Source organism: Meriones unguiculatus, chromosome 1 (genome assembly GCF_030254825.1).
Source record: "Meriones unguiculatus strain TT.TT164.6M chromosome 1, Bangor_MerUng_6.1, whole genome shotgun sequence".
NCBI classification, from domain to species: Eukaryota; Metazoa; Chordata; class Mammalia; order Rodentia; family Muridae; genus Meriones; species Meriones unguiculatus.
In genome coordinates, this window is record NC_083349.1 from 172,612,899 (window position 1) to 172,633,522 (window position 20,624).

Consider the following 20,624-nt stretch of genomic DNA (forward strand, 5'->3'; position numbering starts at 1 on the left):
ATCTGTGCCTCACCCCTGTTTTCTAGCATGTGACCACCTCCTCCCAACCTTAGGCTCAGGTAGAAAGCAGAGGACTCTACTCCTCCTGTCTAGACCCAAAGCCTACTTCTGGCTTTGAGTGTTGGACCCCAGGATCACCACCCAAGTGGAGCCATAGAAGGCAGAATCATTGCCAGGGAGGGAAGGGGGCAGAAAGTAGGGAGGGGGTGGGCACTAACTAATAAATCCCCACTGGGCATTTGCATATACCATCAGCTGCACACCAGTTCTTCCCAGCAAGTACTCCATCTTCCGGCTTCTTGCACCACAGCCAGGCTCAGAGCCAACTAGCCATTGCCATGCAGCCAGGAACAGTCTGCATCCCAATCAGTCCTGCACCAAGGCCAAAGGCACTCTCGCCTCTCCCTGAAACAGGAGCCTGACTTCTGGGGACTGAAAGGCCTGGTAGAGAACAGGCTGGCCAGTCTATTCACAGCTGCCTGTCTCATGGACAGGCCAACAATGGATGCCTCATGCTCAGACCTTTCTGCTCCACACTCTCCTGGATATAGCCAGGGAATGCAAATTAATGATGGGAGTCTGAAACAGGGTCAAAAGGGAAGCTACCTGGCTTCTCCTGCTCTCTCTCTCTCTCTCGCTCTCTCTCTCTCTCTCTCTCTCTCTCTCTCTCTCTCTCTCCCTCTCTCTCATACACACACACACACACACACACACCAACTCTAAAGCAAAAAATTCAAATTATATTTTCCACTGTATCCAAGTTTTGGTTACCCACACCTCTGGCCTCAAACACTCTAATAATGTTCAACACAGGAGCTACCAGTGATGTCCAGTCCTACCATCCAGCATAAAGCCTCTCACCAATCCCTCCTCAGAGCAGCTCATAAGCAGTTCCCAAGCAGCACAAGTCATGTGGACCAACATGCACAGCCTTTACATCCCAGGCTTGGCATGGTGACAGTGTTGTAGATCCAAGCTGAATATATTCTAATGCAGCCTGATCCCAGAGTACCCACAGCAACTTGATGCCACCCTGTCTCTTTTTATAGAGTGTTCACCATGCGCAGAACACTTTCCAGGGCAAGCTGGCTGCTAACCAAAGGGAGGGGGAAGGCCAAGAGGGAAGGCTAAAAGAAACTGGAGAGAGAGAGACAAAGTTGCTAGGCCTGGCCCATAGGCCCCAGAGAGAGGGGTGGTTGAAAGTGGAGAGGGTAAGGTACTAGTCCAAGGTCTCAGCAAAGCCAAGAGATACCAGCTATCTTTTTCCCAAACTCGCAGTACTTCAAGTACCTGCAGCCATTTCAGAAGTTCCCTATGGGTTTCAAGTCCTAGTTCCTCAGATTGGACTGTGAGTCCAATATAGAGTACAGCTAAGGGAATCTTCCAGAGCAGGACAGGTACTCAAAACCTAGAGAATGTCTCTGTCTCTTACAGAGGATCCTTTCTAAAAGCCTTGTTTCTCATACCCAGCTGCCCTGCAATGAGGAGCCTATTCCTCCCATTACATCACTTAGCCAGCACTCAGATGCTAAGCACCTGTTCAGTATAGGGTCTAAGTATGGCGGGAAGTACGAAAAGAAACAAGAAGGGTGTCCTCTTGCAAGCTTACAGACATGCCATGGTGAATCCCATGCAGTTGTGAGACAGAGGAAACCCCCATACAGCTGTGCCACGGCAAGGGCACTGTGATTGCCAATGGGTTATACCTGTGGGCCAGACTAGTCTCTGTCTTCCATTCACAAACTTGAGGTCTGAGGAGACATTTAAATAAAACCTGCTTGGTGGCTGTGGGGAGCAGGTGGGTTAGGAAAAGCTTGAAAAGAGAGGTATCAGCAGACCACGCATGAGTGGCAGCCAAGTCTGAGATTACCCAGAGCATCAAACCCCCACCCTCACTCCTCTGGGCAGCAGATCAGGAGCAGCTCTGTGTTAGCTGGCACCACAGGCCCCTCTTGCTTCAATACCCCCATCCTTTCTGCCCCTCACGCAGTGCCCTGATCCAGAGGCCCTCACTACACTAACCCCCAGCTGAGAACCAGCCTCCACAAAGTCATCAGGAAGGCAGAAGAGCCAGGAGAAAACCATACCATTCTTCTCTGCTCACTATCATCAGTTCTTCAGACTCAGAATTTAAATAAATAAAAAAAAAGTATATTGTGGCTGGGAATGTAGGTCGGTTTGTAAATCGCCTACCCACCATGCATGAAACACTGGTTCAGCCATCCACACCACATAAACCTGTGTGGGTGTGGTGGTCCATGTCTATAATTGTAGCACTCAAAAGACAGAGATGGGAACTTCAAGGTTGTCTGTACTACACAGTGAATTTAAACCCATCCTGAGCTAAAAGAGAGAGAGAGAGAAACATCACCTCATCTCACCGTTGTGCCCAGCTACACCCTGGTGTGAACTGGCATTGTGAAGGATGAGAGCAGCTTGGGGACCCATCAGGATTCCCCCAAGGGAATTAAGGGGCATTCCGCCAAGGGCATTAAGTTTTCAGACTCAAGCCCTGGATTGTCAGAGAAAGTGGGTGCTGGTGACATACAGATGTGGGGAAAGCCTGGGACTTTGCATTGGAATCAGAGGTAGGATCTGCTCAGCCATAAAGCCACTAACCAGACAGGAAACCCCCACCCTGTGGCCCTCACACTCCCAGGTTGCTTGGCCCCCACTAGGAAGGAATTAAGTGAATGGGCACCTGTGTATCAAACCAAGAGGGCAAGATTAAAATCCTCTTCCCAGGCTGTCAAGATAGCTCAGCAGGTAAAGGCACTTGCCACCAAGCCTGGTGACCTGAGATTGATCCCCGGGACCCATATTGTGGAAGGACAGATCCAGCTCCCCAAAGCTGTCCTCTGATCTCAGCACGCACGTGCACACACACACACACACACACACACACACACACAAATAATGTAATAACCATGATTTTAAAATCCTAATTTATTCCCTTTTATCCTCTTCATTAGAACAGTCCCACCCTCCTGGGATGTGGTGTGACTAGGAACGAGCCCAGCCCAGAGTCAGCATCTACAACTGCTCAATAGAATGTCAGGAGAAACACTAGGATGGCTGTGGGAACCTTTTCCCTATGTAGACCCATCTCTCCATACACCACTGGCACCCTAGAGCCCACCAGCCTTCCATGGCATCCCAGGAAGATCTGACGCAGTCACTGGTGGCCATTGACACCAGGTGATACATGGCTCCACCCACTGCATCCGTGAATCTGACCTGAGTTTCCCTGAAAGAACCGCTCACCTGGCCAGGGTGAACTGAGGGTATTCAAGCACCAGCCGACCTCATGTGTAGACTAGCTGGCCATGGCCACAGCAAAGGACAGACATGTCCTGGCCCTGTCACTCTTTGCTTAACTCCCTCGCCATGGGAGGCACAGCCTGGTTCTGCCTACCTATAAGCTCACGGAGCCTTCACAAGGTAAATTTTGTGCAAAATTCCTGTTAGGGTATGCCTTTTCCTCGACCCCAATCCTGCCCGCCCCTCAGGGTAAACTAGGCCCATCAATGTTATTAACACCATGCATCCAGACTGGGAGTCTGTCCCCAGAAAACTCAGCTCAGTAGTAGCCCTGGAGGAATTAGAGGCTCATCATGTCACCCAGTAACCAAGTTCTGCCTATCCAGGGTTTATTCTGATACAAGAACACTCCGGTGCCCAAGCCACCAGCATCCCACCTGGACAGTGATGGATAGCAAGTGCTCACTGGGAGGAAGGATGCTGTCCTCCATCATGTGAGCCAACAATGTGTGCTCTGACACCCAGGCTTCCCTTCCCAGAACAGAACTCAACGTCCCCACTGTCAAAGTGTAGAGACCACCCAACTAATTCCTGATTCGATGCTGGGTTCTTCCAGTAGAGAAAAAGTTCACTCCCATTGCTGGTACCCACAGGGTACAAAGATTAGACCTTCCTGCCCCAGAATGGGACTACTCTCTGGCCACTGAGCAGAGGCATCTACTGAGACCTCTTGTCCCTCATCTTTGCTTCTGGTTCTGTTTCTAATACATCAGGATTTGCTCCTGAGCCAGGAATAGTGATATGCAGCTGTAATCTCTGAACTCAAAGGAAAGAGGCAGAATTACAAGCTCAAGGTCAGCCTGGGCTACATAGTGAACCCCTGAGAATCATGGAGAAAAGAAGGGGAGGAAGAAAGAGGGGAAGAGAAAGAGGAGAGTGAGAGCATGGAAGAAAGGGAAACTAGGAAGAGGCAAGAATAAAAGAAGATATATGGATTTGGTCCCAGACCCTCCCAGCTAACCTTCTTCAGCCCTCTATCTTGGGGTCAAACCTGTGGTAACCCTGAAGCAGGCATAGTTTGGTATATTCAAAGACATCCTGCAGCTTCAAAGAGCTCTCCAGTCTTTTGAAGTCTCCCGTCACACCACCCTAAAAGACTGCAGAGCTGGCCAGTCTACCTGTAAAATGTACTGTCTTTGCAGAATGAGGCTCAGCATCCAGGAGCCTCCATAGAGAAATACAGATGCCTGTCACAGAAAGCAACGAGGTTGGGGGAGCTCGAAAACATGTCAGGCCAAACTAGAGATGAGATTAAAACACTGCCTCGTGATGAATTATAAATTCATTTGTTACCCTTTCTCAAATCCGGAGACGTGTACTTTGAAGCAGAAAGGCTTGGGTCAGAGAGAAGATTTTTAGTTCTTCTTTCTTAGGATTTTGGCAAATGATGAATTTGGTAAATTTGCATGAAGTTGAAAGGTACATGTAAGTGGTTTTCTGGGATTCCCTTAATAAATGTCTGTGTCAGGAGAATGGACTTCTGTGGCTTCCTTCCATGGCACACAGCCTCTGCTTTTATGGCTCTTCCTCTTCACATCTGTCTTTTCCTTGAGTGGGTGACCTGCACCCAGTCTAACTGTTTTCCTCTATGTCTGGCTGTCTCTGTGTCCTCTTTGCTTCCTCACTCATGGTCACTCTGCCACCTCCTCCCTCTGTCCTTTAACAAGTACAGTTTTATAATGCAAAAGGCAACGTTCCTAGTTGCCCTTTCAAAGGACTATCGTTGGCATGTCTTGTGTTTATTGTTTAAGCCTTTTAATGAGGTGACCCTTTCTCCTGTGTCCTTGGATTTCTACAAAGGCTTCTGGGGCTCTAGGCTGTGGGAGGGAAGGTCCCCACCTAGCCTGGTTTTCCTCCTTTCTGAAAGCCACAGCACTCCTTGGGAGGTGGCTGTGCTGGATGGGAGCCTGTAGCAAAGCCAACCAGATCAGTTCTGGTTTCTATTTATGGGACCAGTGGGGACTCTGGTCTCAGCCTGGCTTTTGTGGGGCCAGGATGGCTGCCTCAAGGCTTTAAAGCAACTGAAGCAAAACTGGAGCATCATGTGTGGAGATCCTTGAGCGCCACCATTAGGAGTAGACCTGATTTCCGGCTCCCAGTGACTGCAGTGTGACTTGCCACAAGTGGGCTGGACAGGTTCTGCCTCCGTTTTCCCATATGTAAAATGAAGATACTTCTATAGGACCCACTACATGAGGTTACTGTGAGGATTAAACTGGTTCCATGCTAACACTATAGCAGCCCTCCACTAGTCAAGCTGGCAACATATGAGCAGAAGACCCTAAAACACAGATAGGGTCAGAAGTAGATAGAAAGCAAAAAGCCCTGGGAAGGGATGTCCTGGGAGGTCACTGTGTCACACAGGAGCTGAGCTGCAGAGAGAAGCCAGCCCCTTCTGTAATAGGATCCCCCAAACTGCTGCTCTTTTTTGTCCTCCCTACCCAAACCCTTCCCCTCTCTCTTTCACCCTCTCTTTGCTATGCTTTTACCACCATCCCAGAAGACAGAAAGTACTCCCTCACCCAGCATCCACACACCAGCACTGAGAGGTGGGCTCTCATCTGGCCACCTGCACGTGAGCAGAGGCTGTGGATCTGTCTGGTTTGCCCCGCCGCCCTCTTGGTCCCCCTCACTCTCCTTCAGCTTCACAAGCTTCCTCGGATTTGTTTGCTTGCTGAATTAGTAAAACAGCCGTCTATCCTCAAACAGCCCCTCCCCGAAGAGACAGCTCATATCTTCTTTCGAGGTTTATTGAAAATACACAGACCAGTCCCTGTCTTCATTTGAAAGGGAAAACAGGGAACTGTTGACTCTCTGTCCCTGACAGTATCTGTCTCCCTTGGCCCTGCTCCCTTGGCACCCCTACTGCCTCTGCGACCTCCTCATTAGCACAGAAGTTGTGTGGGTGCTCTGGGACAAGTACCCTCCATTCTTTCTTGGGGTAAGGAGCTGGATCCAGGACATAGAACAAGATAGTAACAGAACTATCTTGAAGCAAGGCTTTTTCACACATATGCAGTTACTTTTTGAGTAGGCAATGACAACTCTAAGAGCTCCAATGTGGTGAATTCTCACCACAGTGGCAAACTCTGGGGTGAAGGCCCATTTATAGTCATCGCCCCTTAATCAGTACACCAACCCTGTGAAACAGCTACCGTAATGTCTCCAAGATCTGGCACAGACAACTAGGGAAGTGACCAGTGAGTGATGGAGCCAGTAGTCAAGTTAGACTCCCTACCTCACCTCAAGCCTCCCTTGCTTCCCCCCAGCAGCATAAGGTCTAAGCTAAAGTGAGCTTCCCAGTGTCCTCAACCCTGAAGATAACCTCAGGCACCTGCTGGTTCCGAGTCCCCATCCGTGTTAGGGAACTAAAATGCAGCCTCCAGCACACCATCCTCCAATCCATACAGCAGCACTTCAAGCCTACATGTAGCTCTCTCTCTGCCCTTCCCTGTTCCCCTCACCTCCCAGGAGATGTGTCTGTGCTGCTACTACACTACAGACTGGCTGATGATCAGCTTACTGTCACTGGAACAGTTATCAGAAACAACAACTTGCTAAGAGAAAGGGGTTGGCTTTTATTCCATTTCAGAGGGTTTTGTCTATTACCTGTTGGTCCTGTCACTTTGCCTGTGATTTGCCTGTGATTTTGTGGTGGGGCAAAACTATTCACCTCAGGTCCAGGAAACGAAAGAGAAAAAGGAAGAGGCCGGGGCCCTACGGTGCTTTTCTAGAACATGCCCCTGATAACCTAGAGACCTCCCAACCGTTTTTCCCACCTTCAGTAACAACTAATTTAGGGACCAAGCCCTGAATACTGGGCATTTGAAAATTCCAGACCCAGGTTTCCCAGACATTGCTGACCCCTGCACTGAGAAGACTGACAGGTCAGATGACTGCTGTGTGGTCTTGGGGAAGGTGAAAGATGGCATGAGCATTGTGGAAGCCCTGGAGTGCTTTGGGTCCAGGAATGGCAAGACCGGCAAGAAGCTCATCAGTGCTGCCTGTGGGCAGCTCTGATATTGTGCCTTGTGTGTATCCTGACACCAGACCATCCTTCCATAGCTCAGGAGGGCACATCTCTACTCCCTCTGCTCATAGTACCCCCAATCCCTGTGCTCCCACTGCAGCTCCTTGAGTTCCATGTTTTCCTCCTTTCCCTCTGTAGACCAAAATGGGGGTAGGGAGGGTTAGAAGAGAGGAGAAAGACGCCTTTATGACTTAAATCCCATATTATGATTAACTCATCTACAGGATTGCCAGATAAGATACAGGATGCCCTATTTAATGCGAACTTCAGGTAAAGATACGAACATACTCACACTAAAAGTCTTTTTCTGAAGTCTATACTTTGGGGAATCCTGTGAGGAGTCTGGGAACCCAAAGCACATTCCCACTCTGCTACTCATTGGCTGGGTGTTACTAAGTAGACACTTAGTTCCTCAGTCTCTCTACCTATAAGATGTGCATAATTACTGTGTATGCCTTATACAGCCTTGTTGGAAGAATCAAATTATGACTCTAGTAGTAGGAGAAACCCAGAGATATGACGAGACCTCTGCTCCAGAACTGCAGAGGACTTGAAATGAGTCCACGAATCATTATCATAGAGATGACATGAGGGTCGTGTGCAAGATGTGTGTTAGAGGCAAAAGGAAGGTGTTCATGTGCCCGGTAGGGAGGTTTCTTCTGATGTGGTTGGGATGGAGCAAGGCACAAGGCAACAGGCATCTTCTGAGCACGGCCAGTGATGCTCTAAGGACTGGGGACAGAACGTCAAGCGTGCGCAAGGCCCTTCAAGCCGATCACAGTGGAGGCAGCAGATGGTAGGTGCACCCAGTGCCACATGCACTAACAGAGGGGGGTGTTCCAAGTGCCACATGTAGCCGTGGAGATGGCACATGGTTTAGAAGTAGTGCAGAGACTGGAGGAGGAAGGAGTCAGGTGGGAGAGAGGCTAAGATTGACTGTTTCTCTGATACTAACCTAAGAAAGTAACCTAAAGAAAGACCAGGAGTTAATAAGGTCAAGAGTAGCCTCTGGGCTGATAGAGAAAGATTATAGGATCCTGACTAGGGTACTCATGATAAGGACTTTCCCAGGAGAGGGAGATCACAAAAACAGGCTACACTTGAGAGAAGGGACTGTCCAGTTCAACTAAGGCCTCGGAGAAAGAGCTGGAGGCCGTGCTGCATGGGGTCAACCATGAATATAGGAGCAGATTATCGTAATCATCACTTTGGAGGAGTGTAGAGGACAGGAGGGTGGCATGGAGGTCTTGAGGAAGGGCAAGGAATTATAATCCAAGCCAGAAACAGTGACTTCCTAAACCGAGAAGAGTATGGGAGTAGAAAGGGAGAGACAAACTGGAGCGAGGTTCCAGAGAATCAAGCAGGCTGTCCAGTCATGCAGAATGAAGAAGGTGGAATCCAGAAAGACAGCTCTAGGTAGATGGCTGTCTGTCATTTCCCCAAATAGAATACGGTGAAGGAGCAACAGGTCTTGTAGCAGAGATGGGATCCTAACTCTGGGACTAGGGATGTGCCTCACTGGAGTGCTTGCTTAGCATGCATGAAGCCCTCCCCAGCACTGCATGAAATCTGACATTGTGGCATTCCCTGTATCAGAATTTCAAGGTCATTTTTGGTTACACAGTGAGTTCAAGGCTAGCCTGGGAAACCTGAGACCTTGTTGGGCATGGGCGTTCTGAGCTCAGATTCTTGCCTGAGATTTTATTTTATCAAGGTAAAGATGGTAGCTGAATATACTTTGAATGCATGATATGGAGAATGAGAAATGCTTGGCAAGAGCAAACCTAGGGACAGAGGTAAAAAGAAAGTGCTAAGGAGGCTGGAGAGATGACTCAGTGGGATAAAGGGCCTGCTGTGCAAGCACAAAGACTTGAGTTCAGATCCCAAGTACCCATGTAAAAAACCAGGTGTGGAGGCATGTCTGCAAACCCAGACCTGGGGGGAGAGGGAGTACCAGAGACAGGCAGATCCCAGGCTCTATCCTAAGCAGCAAGCTCTCGGCTGAGTGAGAAAACCTGTCCTAAAACATAAGGGAGGCAGCTGGAGAGGTGGCTCAGCAGTTAAGAGCACTTGTTGCTCTTACAAAGGTTGAGTTCTCAGCCATGACATGGTGGCTCACAACCATTGGTAACTCCAGTTCTGGGAGATCTGATGTCCTCTTGACCTCCACAAGCACCACACACAGGTGGTACACATATGTACATGTAGGCAAATACACACATAAAACACACACAGACACACGAGACAGAGAGAGAAACAGACAGACAGACAGAGATTGCCAAGGTCAACCAGTCTGAAACTCTCATTGTAAGGAGACTGGACTTAAACTCTCAGTGTTCTTCCTCACTCTGCCTCCCAAGTTGTATACCATCACACCTTGCTAATATATTTGCTTCTTGATATTTATCAACATTAGAGTTTTTGTTTATTTGGCTTCTAATCCTCCCACCAGGCCTAGTGTTTTGTATTCCTAGTGTTAGAACAGGGCTTGGCACATAGTAGGTTCTCCATACAAGTGTTCTCGGTGAACATTTGTATGAACATCGGAAGCCTACCCTGGAAACCAGCTCCAAGCTCTCTTGACATCCTATCCTGCAATTCTGCAGGTAGGACAATAGGTGGCGCACCCATGTAAGCGAGGAAGGTGGCAGCTGGCGTTGCACGTGGCTCAGAGACCGAGAAAGGAAAAGCGCAAAAGTGAGCAATCAGCGGCTCTGACCTGCAGAAATCTGCATCCATCCTTAGCAGATGTCACTAAAGCACCAGCCACAAGCCCGGCCCCCGGCCTATGCTTTCTGGAGCTCTCCGAAATTCAGGATACCAGGGAGGTTGTAGGATACCAGGGATAACCGCCCTGCAGGCCCAAACCAAAGCTGCTTGGGAATTAAAGGTTCAATAAGAGGGCAGGAGGACCTGAGACCGTTGAGCAGGGCGGCTGAGCAGCAGGGGCGGTCTCTGAGAGGCTCAGACTCTAGGGAATGCGTTAATATCCACCAAGCCTCGGTCGGATTCTGATGCCACTACCTCCAGCTGTGTCATTTTACCTCTTGAACTCAGTTTCCTCGGCTGTAAAAGGGAGGTCTTAGAAGATCCTGCTTCAAAGGACACTGACAATAAAACAAGAAGCAGTTGACACAATGCCTTTCACATAACCACAAAACAAACTTGGCATAATAACCTGGTAGCTTTTTACAAAGCGCTCGCCTCGTTCTTTATGACATAAACCTAATCTTCTTAATAACCCAGCAGGATAAGCTTTTTTTTTATTACCCCACTTTCCAAATAAGAGGGCTCAATTTATCAGGTTGTTTAACTTCTCTGCAATAAAAATAAAAAGCTTATAAAATGATAAGTCTATGTCAAGTTCAGCCAAGAAAATACACATGCCACAGTGTCCTATGTTACATGGATGTAAAGGATCCCGAATGGGCAAAGTTACCGAGTGGGAGAGAGGCAGCAGATTCAGATATTTCCATGAGACATGCTAGGTACCAAGAAAGGAGAGTGCCTGGAATACTGCAGAACAGGAAGAAAAAAATAATAATAATAACTTGACACTGAAAAGACTGATCGAGGAGAGGGCCCTCTTAGCTGGTCTCAAGGGTTGGGTAAGAGCAACCTGGGAGGAAGAGGAGCCAAAGAACTTTCACATCCCAAGCTAAAGAGAGGACACGTCTACAGAAGACCTTCTCCAAAACAAGGTGCTCTGACTTTAAAGCAGACAGTGAACAATCCACCTGTTCTCCAACCTAAGCTAAGAAAGAATGGAGCCCACAGAGGGCCTGAGACCCCAGAGCTACTCTCATCTCTAGTCCTCCTGCTTCACACTCATCAGTCCTCAATTTCTTCTAGCAGACCCCTAGAGCAGTGCTCCTCAAACATGGATATGCGCAAATGTCCCAGGTCTTTAACAAGCTCACAGGTGAAAATGCAGCCTCTGGATGCATCCAAGCATGAGCCTTGAGGAACTGGGGTCTCATTGTCATCCCCAAAAGAGGACTTGTGTCTGGTGTTACTCACCGTAGGATCTACAGTTTACGACATGAAACAGACATGGAAGTCAGAGAAGGAAGGAGCAGGGCAGTGGGATGGAAGAGGGCAGAAACGAACATTGACTAACCATTATATAGGGCTGTAGTTAATAATAAGGGAAAGAAGATTATGACGATGTGACAGTTGACCCTGGAGACCTCAGCTGCACTTATCCAAGTCTGGTCAACACTGGGACTCATTCATGGCACAGACCAAGGCTGCTCCCCAGTCCTTCCCCAGAGCTGCCAGGGCAGGGAATGGGGTAACCCCTGAAAGAAAAAGTATAGACTGCCAGCAAGACTATAGTCTCTCAGCCAAGTGTGCAGCTTAGCCTGCAGCCTCTCTCAAGCCTGTGAAGCAGGCAAATCATGTTGCTTCCCCTTCTGAGACAGGCTATGAACCACTTCTGATACCATGCATGCCTCCTCAGTTCCAGCCTTCTTATTTCTAAGAATTTTAGACCAGATGTTCCTCCACAGCTGTCCAGCCAGACCAAGGAACGACTTTGTCTACCACTCCCCCTAAGTGTACCCTGATTGAGCACACACATGTGCAAATATGTACACACATACACACACATGGGTGGGAGGGAAGGAAGAAGAGAAGGAAAGGAGGAAAAGAAAGAGGGAAAGAGGGGGGGAGGAAAAGATTATAAAAACAAGGACCTTATAAGCCAGTATCTGTATTCCTCCCAAGATCTTTTGCTATTTATTCAATAAGTGTATATCAGTAACCCTGTGATTTGGGTACTGACCTAGGCACAGCACTGCCAAGAGGACCATGAAAGAAAAGGTCTTTCTCATTCTTTGCTATTCAGTCATGAAGAAGAAAATGTGGATACCTCCATGAAAAGCAATGAGGTTGTTGCACAGGGTGGCCAGGGCAAGCTTCTCTGAGGAGGCAATTCTCAAATGGCACCATCATGGACCCTTAGGCAAACAGGCTTATGGGCCAGAACCTGGGGAAGAAGAAAGATGGGTGGACCGGTGTCTCAAGGGCACCAGGGATCATGGGTGAAAGTCTTTGTGGGCAACTCTGAGTCCAAGTCATGCTTCAAGTACAGTGGGGAGCCCCAGAGGATTTGAGGAAGAACAGAGACAGGACCATTCAGGTTCTGCTGATCAGTTAAAGACCAGCCATGTCCCCCAAAGCCTAGCTTCTGTGAGTTGCCCCATGCTGGCCCACACCCTTCCTGTGGCCACACAGAGCCTTCTGTATGGGTGCTGCTGACTCACAGGGCAGGACCCTAATTGGGTGAGCAACGGGAGACAACTCCCTCAGTATTGCCCCAACACAGTATCCCTGGCCTGCTCAGGGACACTGGCCAAGCTCATAAGAACAATGAGTCACATGAGCTTGTCTCTGTATAGTCACTGCACACCCAGGCAGTGAGTTGGCAGAAGCCCCAGAAAGGGGCAACAGTCCTCCAACCCTAGACCCAGGCAACCTTCCATCAAGCTGATGCTGCAAGAGAAGCCTTGTCCAAGAGCTTTAGCTCCACGTTCAAGGCCATCTCAGGGAGAACAGTCAAAGGCCATCTCAGGGAGAACTGCCAGGCTCAGTGGTGCTTCCTCACAGCTTTGAGATGCAGAAATCTGATGAAGGGGGTGGTGGCTTAATTTATCAACAAATAGAAGCCTTACTTCCCTGACGAGCCTTCCAAATCCACTCCTTTCCTTGTTTGCTTCGTGCCAGCTAACTTTGTTCTCTGGCCTCAGTTTCCTCGTGTCAATGAAGAATCGGGCTGTGGGGCGTCTCTCCACCCTATTCCTCCTTGTTCTTGGCAGCATAGCTCAGAGAGGGTTTTCAGGGTCTCCTCATCCACACAGACACCCCACACTGCCCACTGTAGGGCAGGTGCCAGAGAAAGGGAACAACAGGGGGAGAGACCCTAGATGTTGCTCAAAACCTGAGAGACAGGAAGGCCAACTACAGAGACACCACCCCTGTGACAAAGACCTGTATGGGAGGGTCTGCTCGCCTCTGCTCAAGGGGCCCGCTGGGTAAAGTATGTTCACACCTGCTGGCCCAGTCTGAAGCAGGCTCGAAACCAGAGACTCTGCCTGGGCTCCCCAGGCCTCAGTCCCCCATCAGTGAATGCAAATTTAGCTCCTGACTGACAACAGGAGCAACACCAAAACAGTCAACTATTTTTATCTCCAGATTAATCACAAAAAGGCTAACACTTCCACCTTCCTTGTGATTAAAAATTAGGAGACCCAACTCTATAGTAGTTCGGGATAATAACCAATCCTGTGAGAGGATGTATGAATAATGCATCTCCAGGCCTGGGCTTCTCTGAGACTTCCTTCCCTCCCCACATGGCCCTAGCAATGGGCCCCCATCTGAATGGAGAGGTAATGAGTACCCCACACACACACCTCCCATCTGAGCTACAGCTGCCAAGAATGAGTGTTGATTTCTATTCAGCTGATGGCCCCCAAACATCCTCCCTCCTCACCCACCCGCCCCACCCACTGCACCCCCACCTACCCCTCCCACCCCCATCTGGTGTGCAGCGAGGCGAAGGCCAATCAATAATGCATGGCTACATGAATAACCAGCATGATAACCACTTATTTGGGAAGATGTAATCAGGACCCATTCTGAGGGTGGATGTTTGTGTGTGTGAATGTGTGTGCGTGCCTAAGAACTCCCACAAACACAGTCCCTCTCCCCTCCTGATTCCCCTCATCCCCAATCCTGCTAATGCAATCTCCTCAGCACAACACTGGTGAAGCAGGAGGGAAGGGAAGAATAAGGCCTCCAGCATGAGTCTAGGAAGAACACACGTGCACACATACACACACACCTTGATCAGAATATAGAACAACTCTATGCACCTAAGGCAAAAACCCAGAGGAAATCTGGAACTCAGATGTGGTTACTTTTCCACATCTTGGGGGAAGAAGCTTTAAAAGACCTGATGCCAAGATCCAGCTGCAGGCTCTTGGGTCTCATTGGTCAGAGAGCATGGGGCAACAGGACTGATGAAACTTCCCCAGAAATCCCTCTTGTTGCAACACGATGTCAATGCTAGAGCAAATGCTCACACTCTCTGCCTGAAGACACTGACAAGTAGAGGGGAGACCTGCCTTCCTGTCATCCTCTGACCTAGGACACCTTCTGCTGTCCACGTCTCTTGACTCATCACTGCCAGGCAGAGGATGCCAAAAGGGCCAATGTTTCTTCTGCTCTGGGACCAGTTAATTCTAGTCCCAGCCCAACTCAGGAGTGCGAGTTCCTCTCTCTTGAGCATCCAGCACTGAGGAGAGGACTGCTGCCACTGAAAGCTGTGCGGGACCACCCGACTTTCCACAGAACACTGCGAGCCCCAGGGCTCACTGTTGGAGGGGCCCAGCTCACCCCCCACTTCAGGAAGCTGAAATCCCTTTCAACAGTTACTAGCCACACCCCCACTGATGGAAAGCCCTAATTAGCCCCCTTTTGCTCTCTGGCCAAGCCTATACCAAGAAGGCCACAGGCACTAATAAGAGGGTACAGTGGGCACAAGTGGTTATCTTCGGTGTCCAGCCCATAACCGCCTGTCTCCTCCAGCCTGGCAGCTCCGGGACCTCCTGGAGAGGCCTGGCTTCACAGCTATGGGCATGGAAGGTTAGATAAGGGCAACTTTCTCCATCAGCCTGAATCCTTTTGGCATCCGGAGCTGGTTTTGGTAAATAAGTGGTCCCATCCCCAGAGGCCTACAAAGATGGGATCCATTAGGAGATGGTTCTTCAGTGATGTTAGAGCTGAGCCAGGCTTCTGCCAGGACCAGATAGGATAGGTGGGGTGACCATCCTGAAGGCTTGCTCCTTCGGGGCTCTGGCCTAGCCAAACATGGGGTCCTCCAGTCTGTTAGGGAAGTCCAGTCAACTAGATGATGGGGCTGACAGAGGGGAAGGCAAGTTCTGAGCTGTACTGCAAGCCACAAGCATAGGCATTTGCCCAGGGCTGTGCTGGAGGATGGCTTGTCCCTAAAAGCCCATAAGCAGACCTTTATTCTAGGTCCTCAAACTCTGATCACTCACCTTCCCTTTATTCCTAACAACATTCAAAGTTCCCACTTCTGGTGTGGCAGGGGAGTCCCTGAGCCCCCTTCAGCCTCTGGGGCTAACTGAATAGACCCTTCAGTAGAACAGATAGAAGTTCTTCAGGAAACAGTCTCTTCAGACGGTCTCCATGAAGCCCCAGCTCCTCTATGGCTGTTCATGGAGCAGTAAAGGCCTGGAAAACTTCAATATGTCTAGAAGCAGCAGCCTCACAAGAAACTGTGTGTCCTTGAGTCAACTCTTGACATCTCAGAGCTTTCTTACCAAATAATAATTGATTCCCACCATACCTGTCCATCCTACAGAGCAGTCTCCACGGAAATCAAAGGTGGTTCTTTGGAGCCAATGGATGTCTGCAGAGCTGCTTCAAGGCATGGAACTGTGTTGGACCTGCAGGAATCTTACTCCACAAAGAAGGGGTCAATCCCAGGTCCTTCCCTCTTTGACACTATGGATATCTGATGGGGCCACCAATCACCAACCACACTATTACATGTAGTAAAAAAAAAAAAAAAAATTAAATTAAATTTTAAAATATCAGAATAGGGAGGCTCCTTCTGAGTAGGGATCAAGGTTCAGGTGCTACTCTGAAGGCTAGAGCTCAGGAAAGACCAGGAGTGCAAACTCTGAAGAGCCAAAGACCTGCCCTGTCTCCTGTCACCAGTGAGGGCAGAAACCAGCCTGCTGAAGGGTTAAAGGCCAGGCTTCCAGCTCCAATTCTGCCATACATTCACCACGTGACCTTGAACAAGTCTCGTGGTGAGCCTTTATTTCCAGGTCTATGAAACTGGGAGAAAAATAGTCTTTTCTCTGGAAAACTGTTGTGAGAGATGTGACGAAGCTTGGCAAAAAGAAAAGAAAAAAAATGTTGGGGCTAGATTGATGGTTCAGTTACTAAGAGCAGGTACTGCTCTTCCAAGGACCTGAACCTGAACCCGGTGCAAACATCAGGCAGCTCACAACTGTCTGTAACTCCAGCTCCAGAAGATCCAATGCCTCTGGCCTCTGTGAGCACTGGCACGCATGTGCAACCTACAACCAAAAATTTTCCAAAAGAAATAAAATAAAATGAAAAATTTAGTTGAAATATAAAGATCCCGCAGTACCTGGTTTCTCAGTTGCAAAGCACTGCTTCCAGGCCTGTGCAACAAGCTAAGGGCACCTGCCTGTCATTGCACAGGTTAGTTCTTTGCGTGAACAATAGAATAGTGCACCCTTTTATTATTACTATCGTTGCAATAAAGGGGGGGTGGCAGTCTATCAGAGTATAACAATTATTGCTCATTATCCTCTGCCACGTTAAGCAGAGACCTGCCCCAACCTGACCTCTCCACTCCTCTCCCCACAGTGCCACCGGACGACCCCATCATCCTAGGGGGGCCTGTGATCAGCCTTCGGGCAGGGGACCCCCTCAACCTCACCTGCCACGCGGATAATGCCAAGCCTGCGGCTTCCATCATCTGGCTTCGTAAAGGAGAGGTCATCAATGGGGCCACCTACTCCAAGGTGAGCCTGATGGAGAGATTGGGGGTTGGGGATGGGCAGTGGGACAAAGGATAAAGGGAGGCAAGAGTGGTGGTACCAGATGCATGAGGGGAAGCTCTGTCTCTCTCCATGTGGAAGTGCTTCTGTTGCTGTTTCACTCTCCCTGCGACTTTGTTTGTTTGTTTAGTTTATTGTTTATTTTCGTTCTCAGGCTGTTTCTTCCATTAGCCTCCCCTCCCACACCTCCCCATCCTACCCCCTAACCAGGGTAACTCTAGGTTACCCTAGAACAAGGTTTGGTCGGAAGAGGAGACTTGAGGCAGAGCGGCCAGGCCTAGGGTTGACACAACTAATATAAAGTCCTTTGAATAACTGTCCCTCTCCACCAGAAAAATCCTCCTGTTTTGAACCCTAAGACCCAAGAGAGTGAAAATAGAGCCTTTGGAAGCTAGTTATGTCATGAGTGTGGTCTCCTCGTGATTATGATTATTGTTCTTATAAAAGAGGCCCAAGAGAGACCCCTGTCCTTTCCCCCATGTATAGTCATTGTAAGAGGATGGCAACTAACAAACAGGTATCTGGCCCTTGCCAAACACCCAGTCAATCTGCCCTAGTCTTGGGCTTCCTGGCCTTCAAAACTATATTTAAAAAAAAAAAAAAATTACTTCCGTGGTCCTGCTGCTGTCCAGCTTTAATGTTTTGTTAAAAACAGCCTGAATGGAATAAGACTTGTTTCAGAAAATACAATAAGTTAATTTTTAGTGTGGTTCTTCTAAGTGTTGCATGAACCACAGTCATACTAACACATTACACATTGTTCATCTGAAGTTCAAGGTTAACAGGTCATCCTGTGTTTTGATCTGCTAAATCTGGACTGCTTTCCACTGCTGCCCGATGAAATGGCAGCACAGGAACCACGAAGGGCTAAAATCTAAGCTTTGTGCCCTGAAGTGCCTGCCTATGGGGCTGCTTTTCTTTAACTCACACAGTAGCATCCTAAACTGTAGTACCCCTTTGCTTTGTTTCTTGTCTTTAGAATGTTTTGACAGCTTGTAGCCTCAGAGATCCTGGGATGAGAGGCCGGCCCAGGTTAACCGGCCCCCAGAAAGAGTTAACAACTTACTATTTACTCTTTGGCCCATGAAGAGTCCGTAGCCCATGCTTACTTTTTTTCTCCCTCCTGTAGTCCAGGGCCAGGAATCACAAACATGACATTTCTCTACAGCGCAGAATCCACTAAAGCTATTCAAGCCTTCCAACCCTAAACCTGTGCAGCCCCTTCCCTGCCTCAACCATCTCTTTTCCCCACAAACTACAGCAAAGGATCACCACACACTCCCTACTCCACTCCCTGTGGCCAGGTGTGGCATGGCTTGCCATGCCCCCTCCTACTGTGAATGACAAGCCATCTCTGCAATGGTAGCGGCTTCCTCATATGCTGGCCTCACTGTTCATGAACTCAGCCAGAAATAACCTATGCCACACACCTCCCCAGGAGACCTTTATGCACTCCCGGGTGGGAGTTATGTCCTGTGGAGCCTTCCAGATGGAGACCTTGGAGGTTCCCTGACCCAAGCTCTTTTGTCTAGAGACAGACACTGGGACCTTGAATTAAAGTGCCTGCACTGACCAGTTGTCTTCCAGCAGCCCCAGAACTAGAGCCAAGATCTGTCACCTGTATTTTCTTCTTTCTGGGCCTCTCCCAGAACAGGCTCAAATCTCTATGGGCCCCCAAAACACCACCAGAACAGTTATCAGGTCACCAGGCAAAGCAGCCTCCTCCAGCAGGCTCTGAAACTGGGGTGTAATTTTCCAGGACTCTGACTCAAGGCCCTCAGTTTCAGAAGATGATAAGGTGGGGACTTGTTCTTTAGTCCTGGCCCCCAGCTGGCTCCTCTCCATGGGCCCTAAAAAGAAGAAATGCCTTTTTCATCAGCAGAGGCTGCGAGGAAAGGCTGTTCCTCTTCTAAGGATGGTTTCTTCCCATCCCAAACTGACTCTCCTGCCAAAGGCCACTGATCAAAGCTTGGCTTACCACCCAGTTCCGGGGGCCAGATTCTTAAACAAATGGCTTCTCTTGGTCCTGAATCCATCCTAGGAACAATGCTTTCTCTTGGGAGATGAGTCCTCTTGCTTACTTCCTGGGTGGAGTCACACTTTAAGAATATCAGGAAAGACAAACCCATGGCCGAGGGGCCAAGGTCATTCAGGGGAGGCTGGGAAGGAAGAGGAGGGTGTTTCTACATTAGAGATGCCTGTCCAGGGTTTCTCTGAAGCTGGGTCAGCCTGAGCTTCCCAGGATATATGAATAGAAGAGGACATGCTTCATCTGGTGAAGACAGGGGTCAGGGTTACCTATGAGACCTGTTCCAGGGTAGCCTACTCTGCAACCCTTCTCACTCACATGATGAAGATGCTTCAGCAAGCCTGGCACATTGCCTTTCTGGAAGGGAGACTTGGCCTGACCTTGCCCAGTTCCACCCCTACTTGGACTGTCACAAAGGGAATGGCAGTTGGGCCCGATGCCAGGCCCTGCCAGGCCCTGCTCTCTGTAACTCCAGGCAACTTATTTCCTCAGCTCAGTTTTCTCCTCTGCACATGAAAGAGCTGGAAGAGACACTCAGGAAGTGCTCCAGCTGAGACAAACTGCAAACCCTTGGACTGTACGTTAATGTGAGGGGCAGACATGCACACAAGCGAGATGGCCCATGGTAAAGGACTGAATCCTCAGCCCATCTCCTCACAGAAGCTCAGCCCAGGCTATTTCTTCTCCAGAACCGCAAAGACAATTGTCATAAGCCAAATAGTACTTCTGATGTAACTTACAAAAGCAGAATAGCAGGCTGAGAGGTGGCTCATTGGTTAAGAGCACTGACTGTTCTTCCAAAGGACCCAGGTTCAATTCCTAGTACCCACATGGTAGTTCACAACTGTCTGTAACTCCAAGATCTGAAACTCACACAGACATACATGCAAAACAAAACACCAAAGCACTGAAAATAAATTAATATTTTTTTTTAAGACAGAATTGCTGGGACATCAAAGGTAGGCTGGGTACACACAAATGCGTGCAACCACTCAGACAGGGTCCACTGGGAGGTTACCAGGAAGCATCTCTGACAGATTCAGACCTCAGACTTACAATATTTGTCACACAGTGGCAGTTAAGCCCACTGATACTAAAGCGGGGTGACCTAAATTGGATTCCAGGCTCCACCACCCTCTAGCTGTGTAACCTTGTCTGTACCTGAGAGCATCATTGGCACCCAGGCCTAGGGATGGCTGGGGGCACGACCCAGGAGCACGCCTGGCAGACTGAGCCTGCAATAAGTACAGCTGTTGGAACCGTCACTGGTCCTCTGGGTCCTCACACCTGGCCACCTGCATTTTCTAGGTGCTGTGACAGCATCTAAACAGAGCAGTCCACAGGGTCCTGCAGGCTAGCCTTCCATCAAACCCCAGTGTTGGCTTAATCTTTCTGTCTCCGTTTCCCCAACTGCAAAGTGGGAATGATGGAAATCATGGTCACTTGCTAGGGTTACCACAGGGCTCAAAATAAATCATACATCAAAGTTCCTTGTAGGACTGATGAGATGACTCAGCAGGTAAACTGACTACCCAAGTTCCATCCCCAAGACCCACATGATAGAGAGAACTTTTCTTACCCACAAATTGTCCTCTGACCCCTTTCATGAACACTATGG

At 49.0% G+C, this 20,624-nt stretch overlaps 1 protein-coding gene across 6 annotated transcripts in view; it reads left to right on the forward strand.

Moving 5' to 3' along the window:
- Positions 1-20,624, forward strand: part of Kirrel3 (kirre like nephrin family adhesion molecule 3) — a 553,630-nt gene that overhangs the window by 487,927 nt on the left and 45,079 nt on the right. For all 6 annotated transcript variants that reach the window (XM_060371465.1, XM_060371462.1, XM_060371477.1 and 3 more), the window contains one exon: positions 16,784-16,941. In XM_060371465.1, the coding sequence (XP_060227448.1) occupies positions 16,784-16,941 (158 nt within the window). The remainder of the gene's footprint in view (positions 1-16,783; positions 16,942-20,624) is intronic.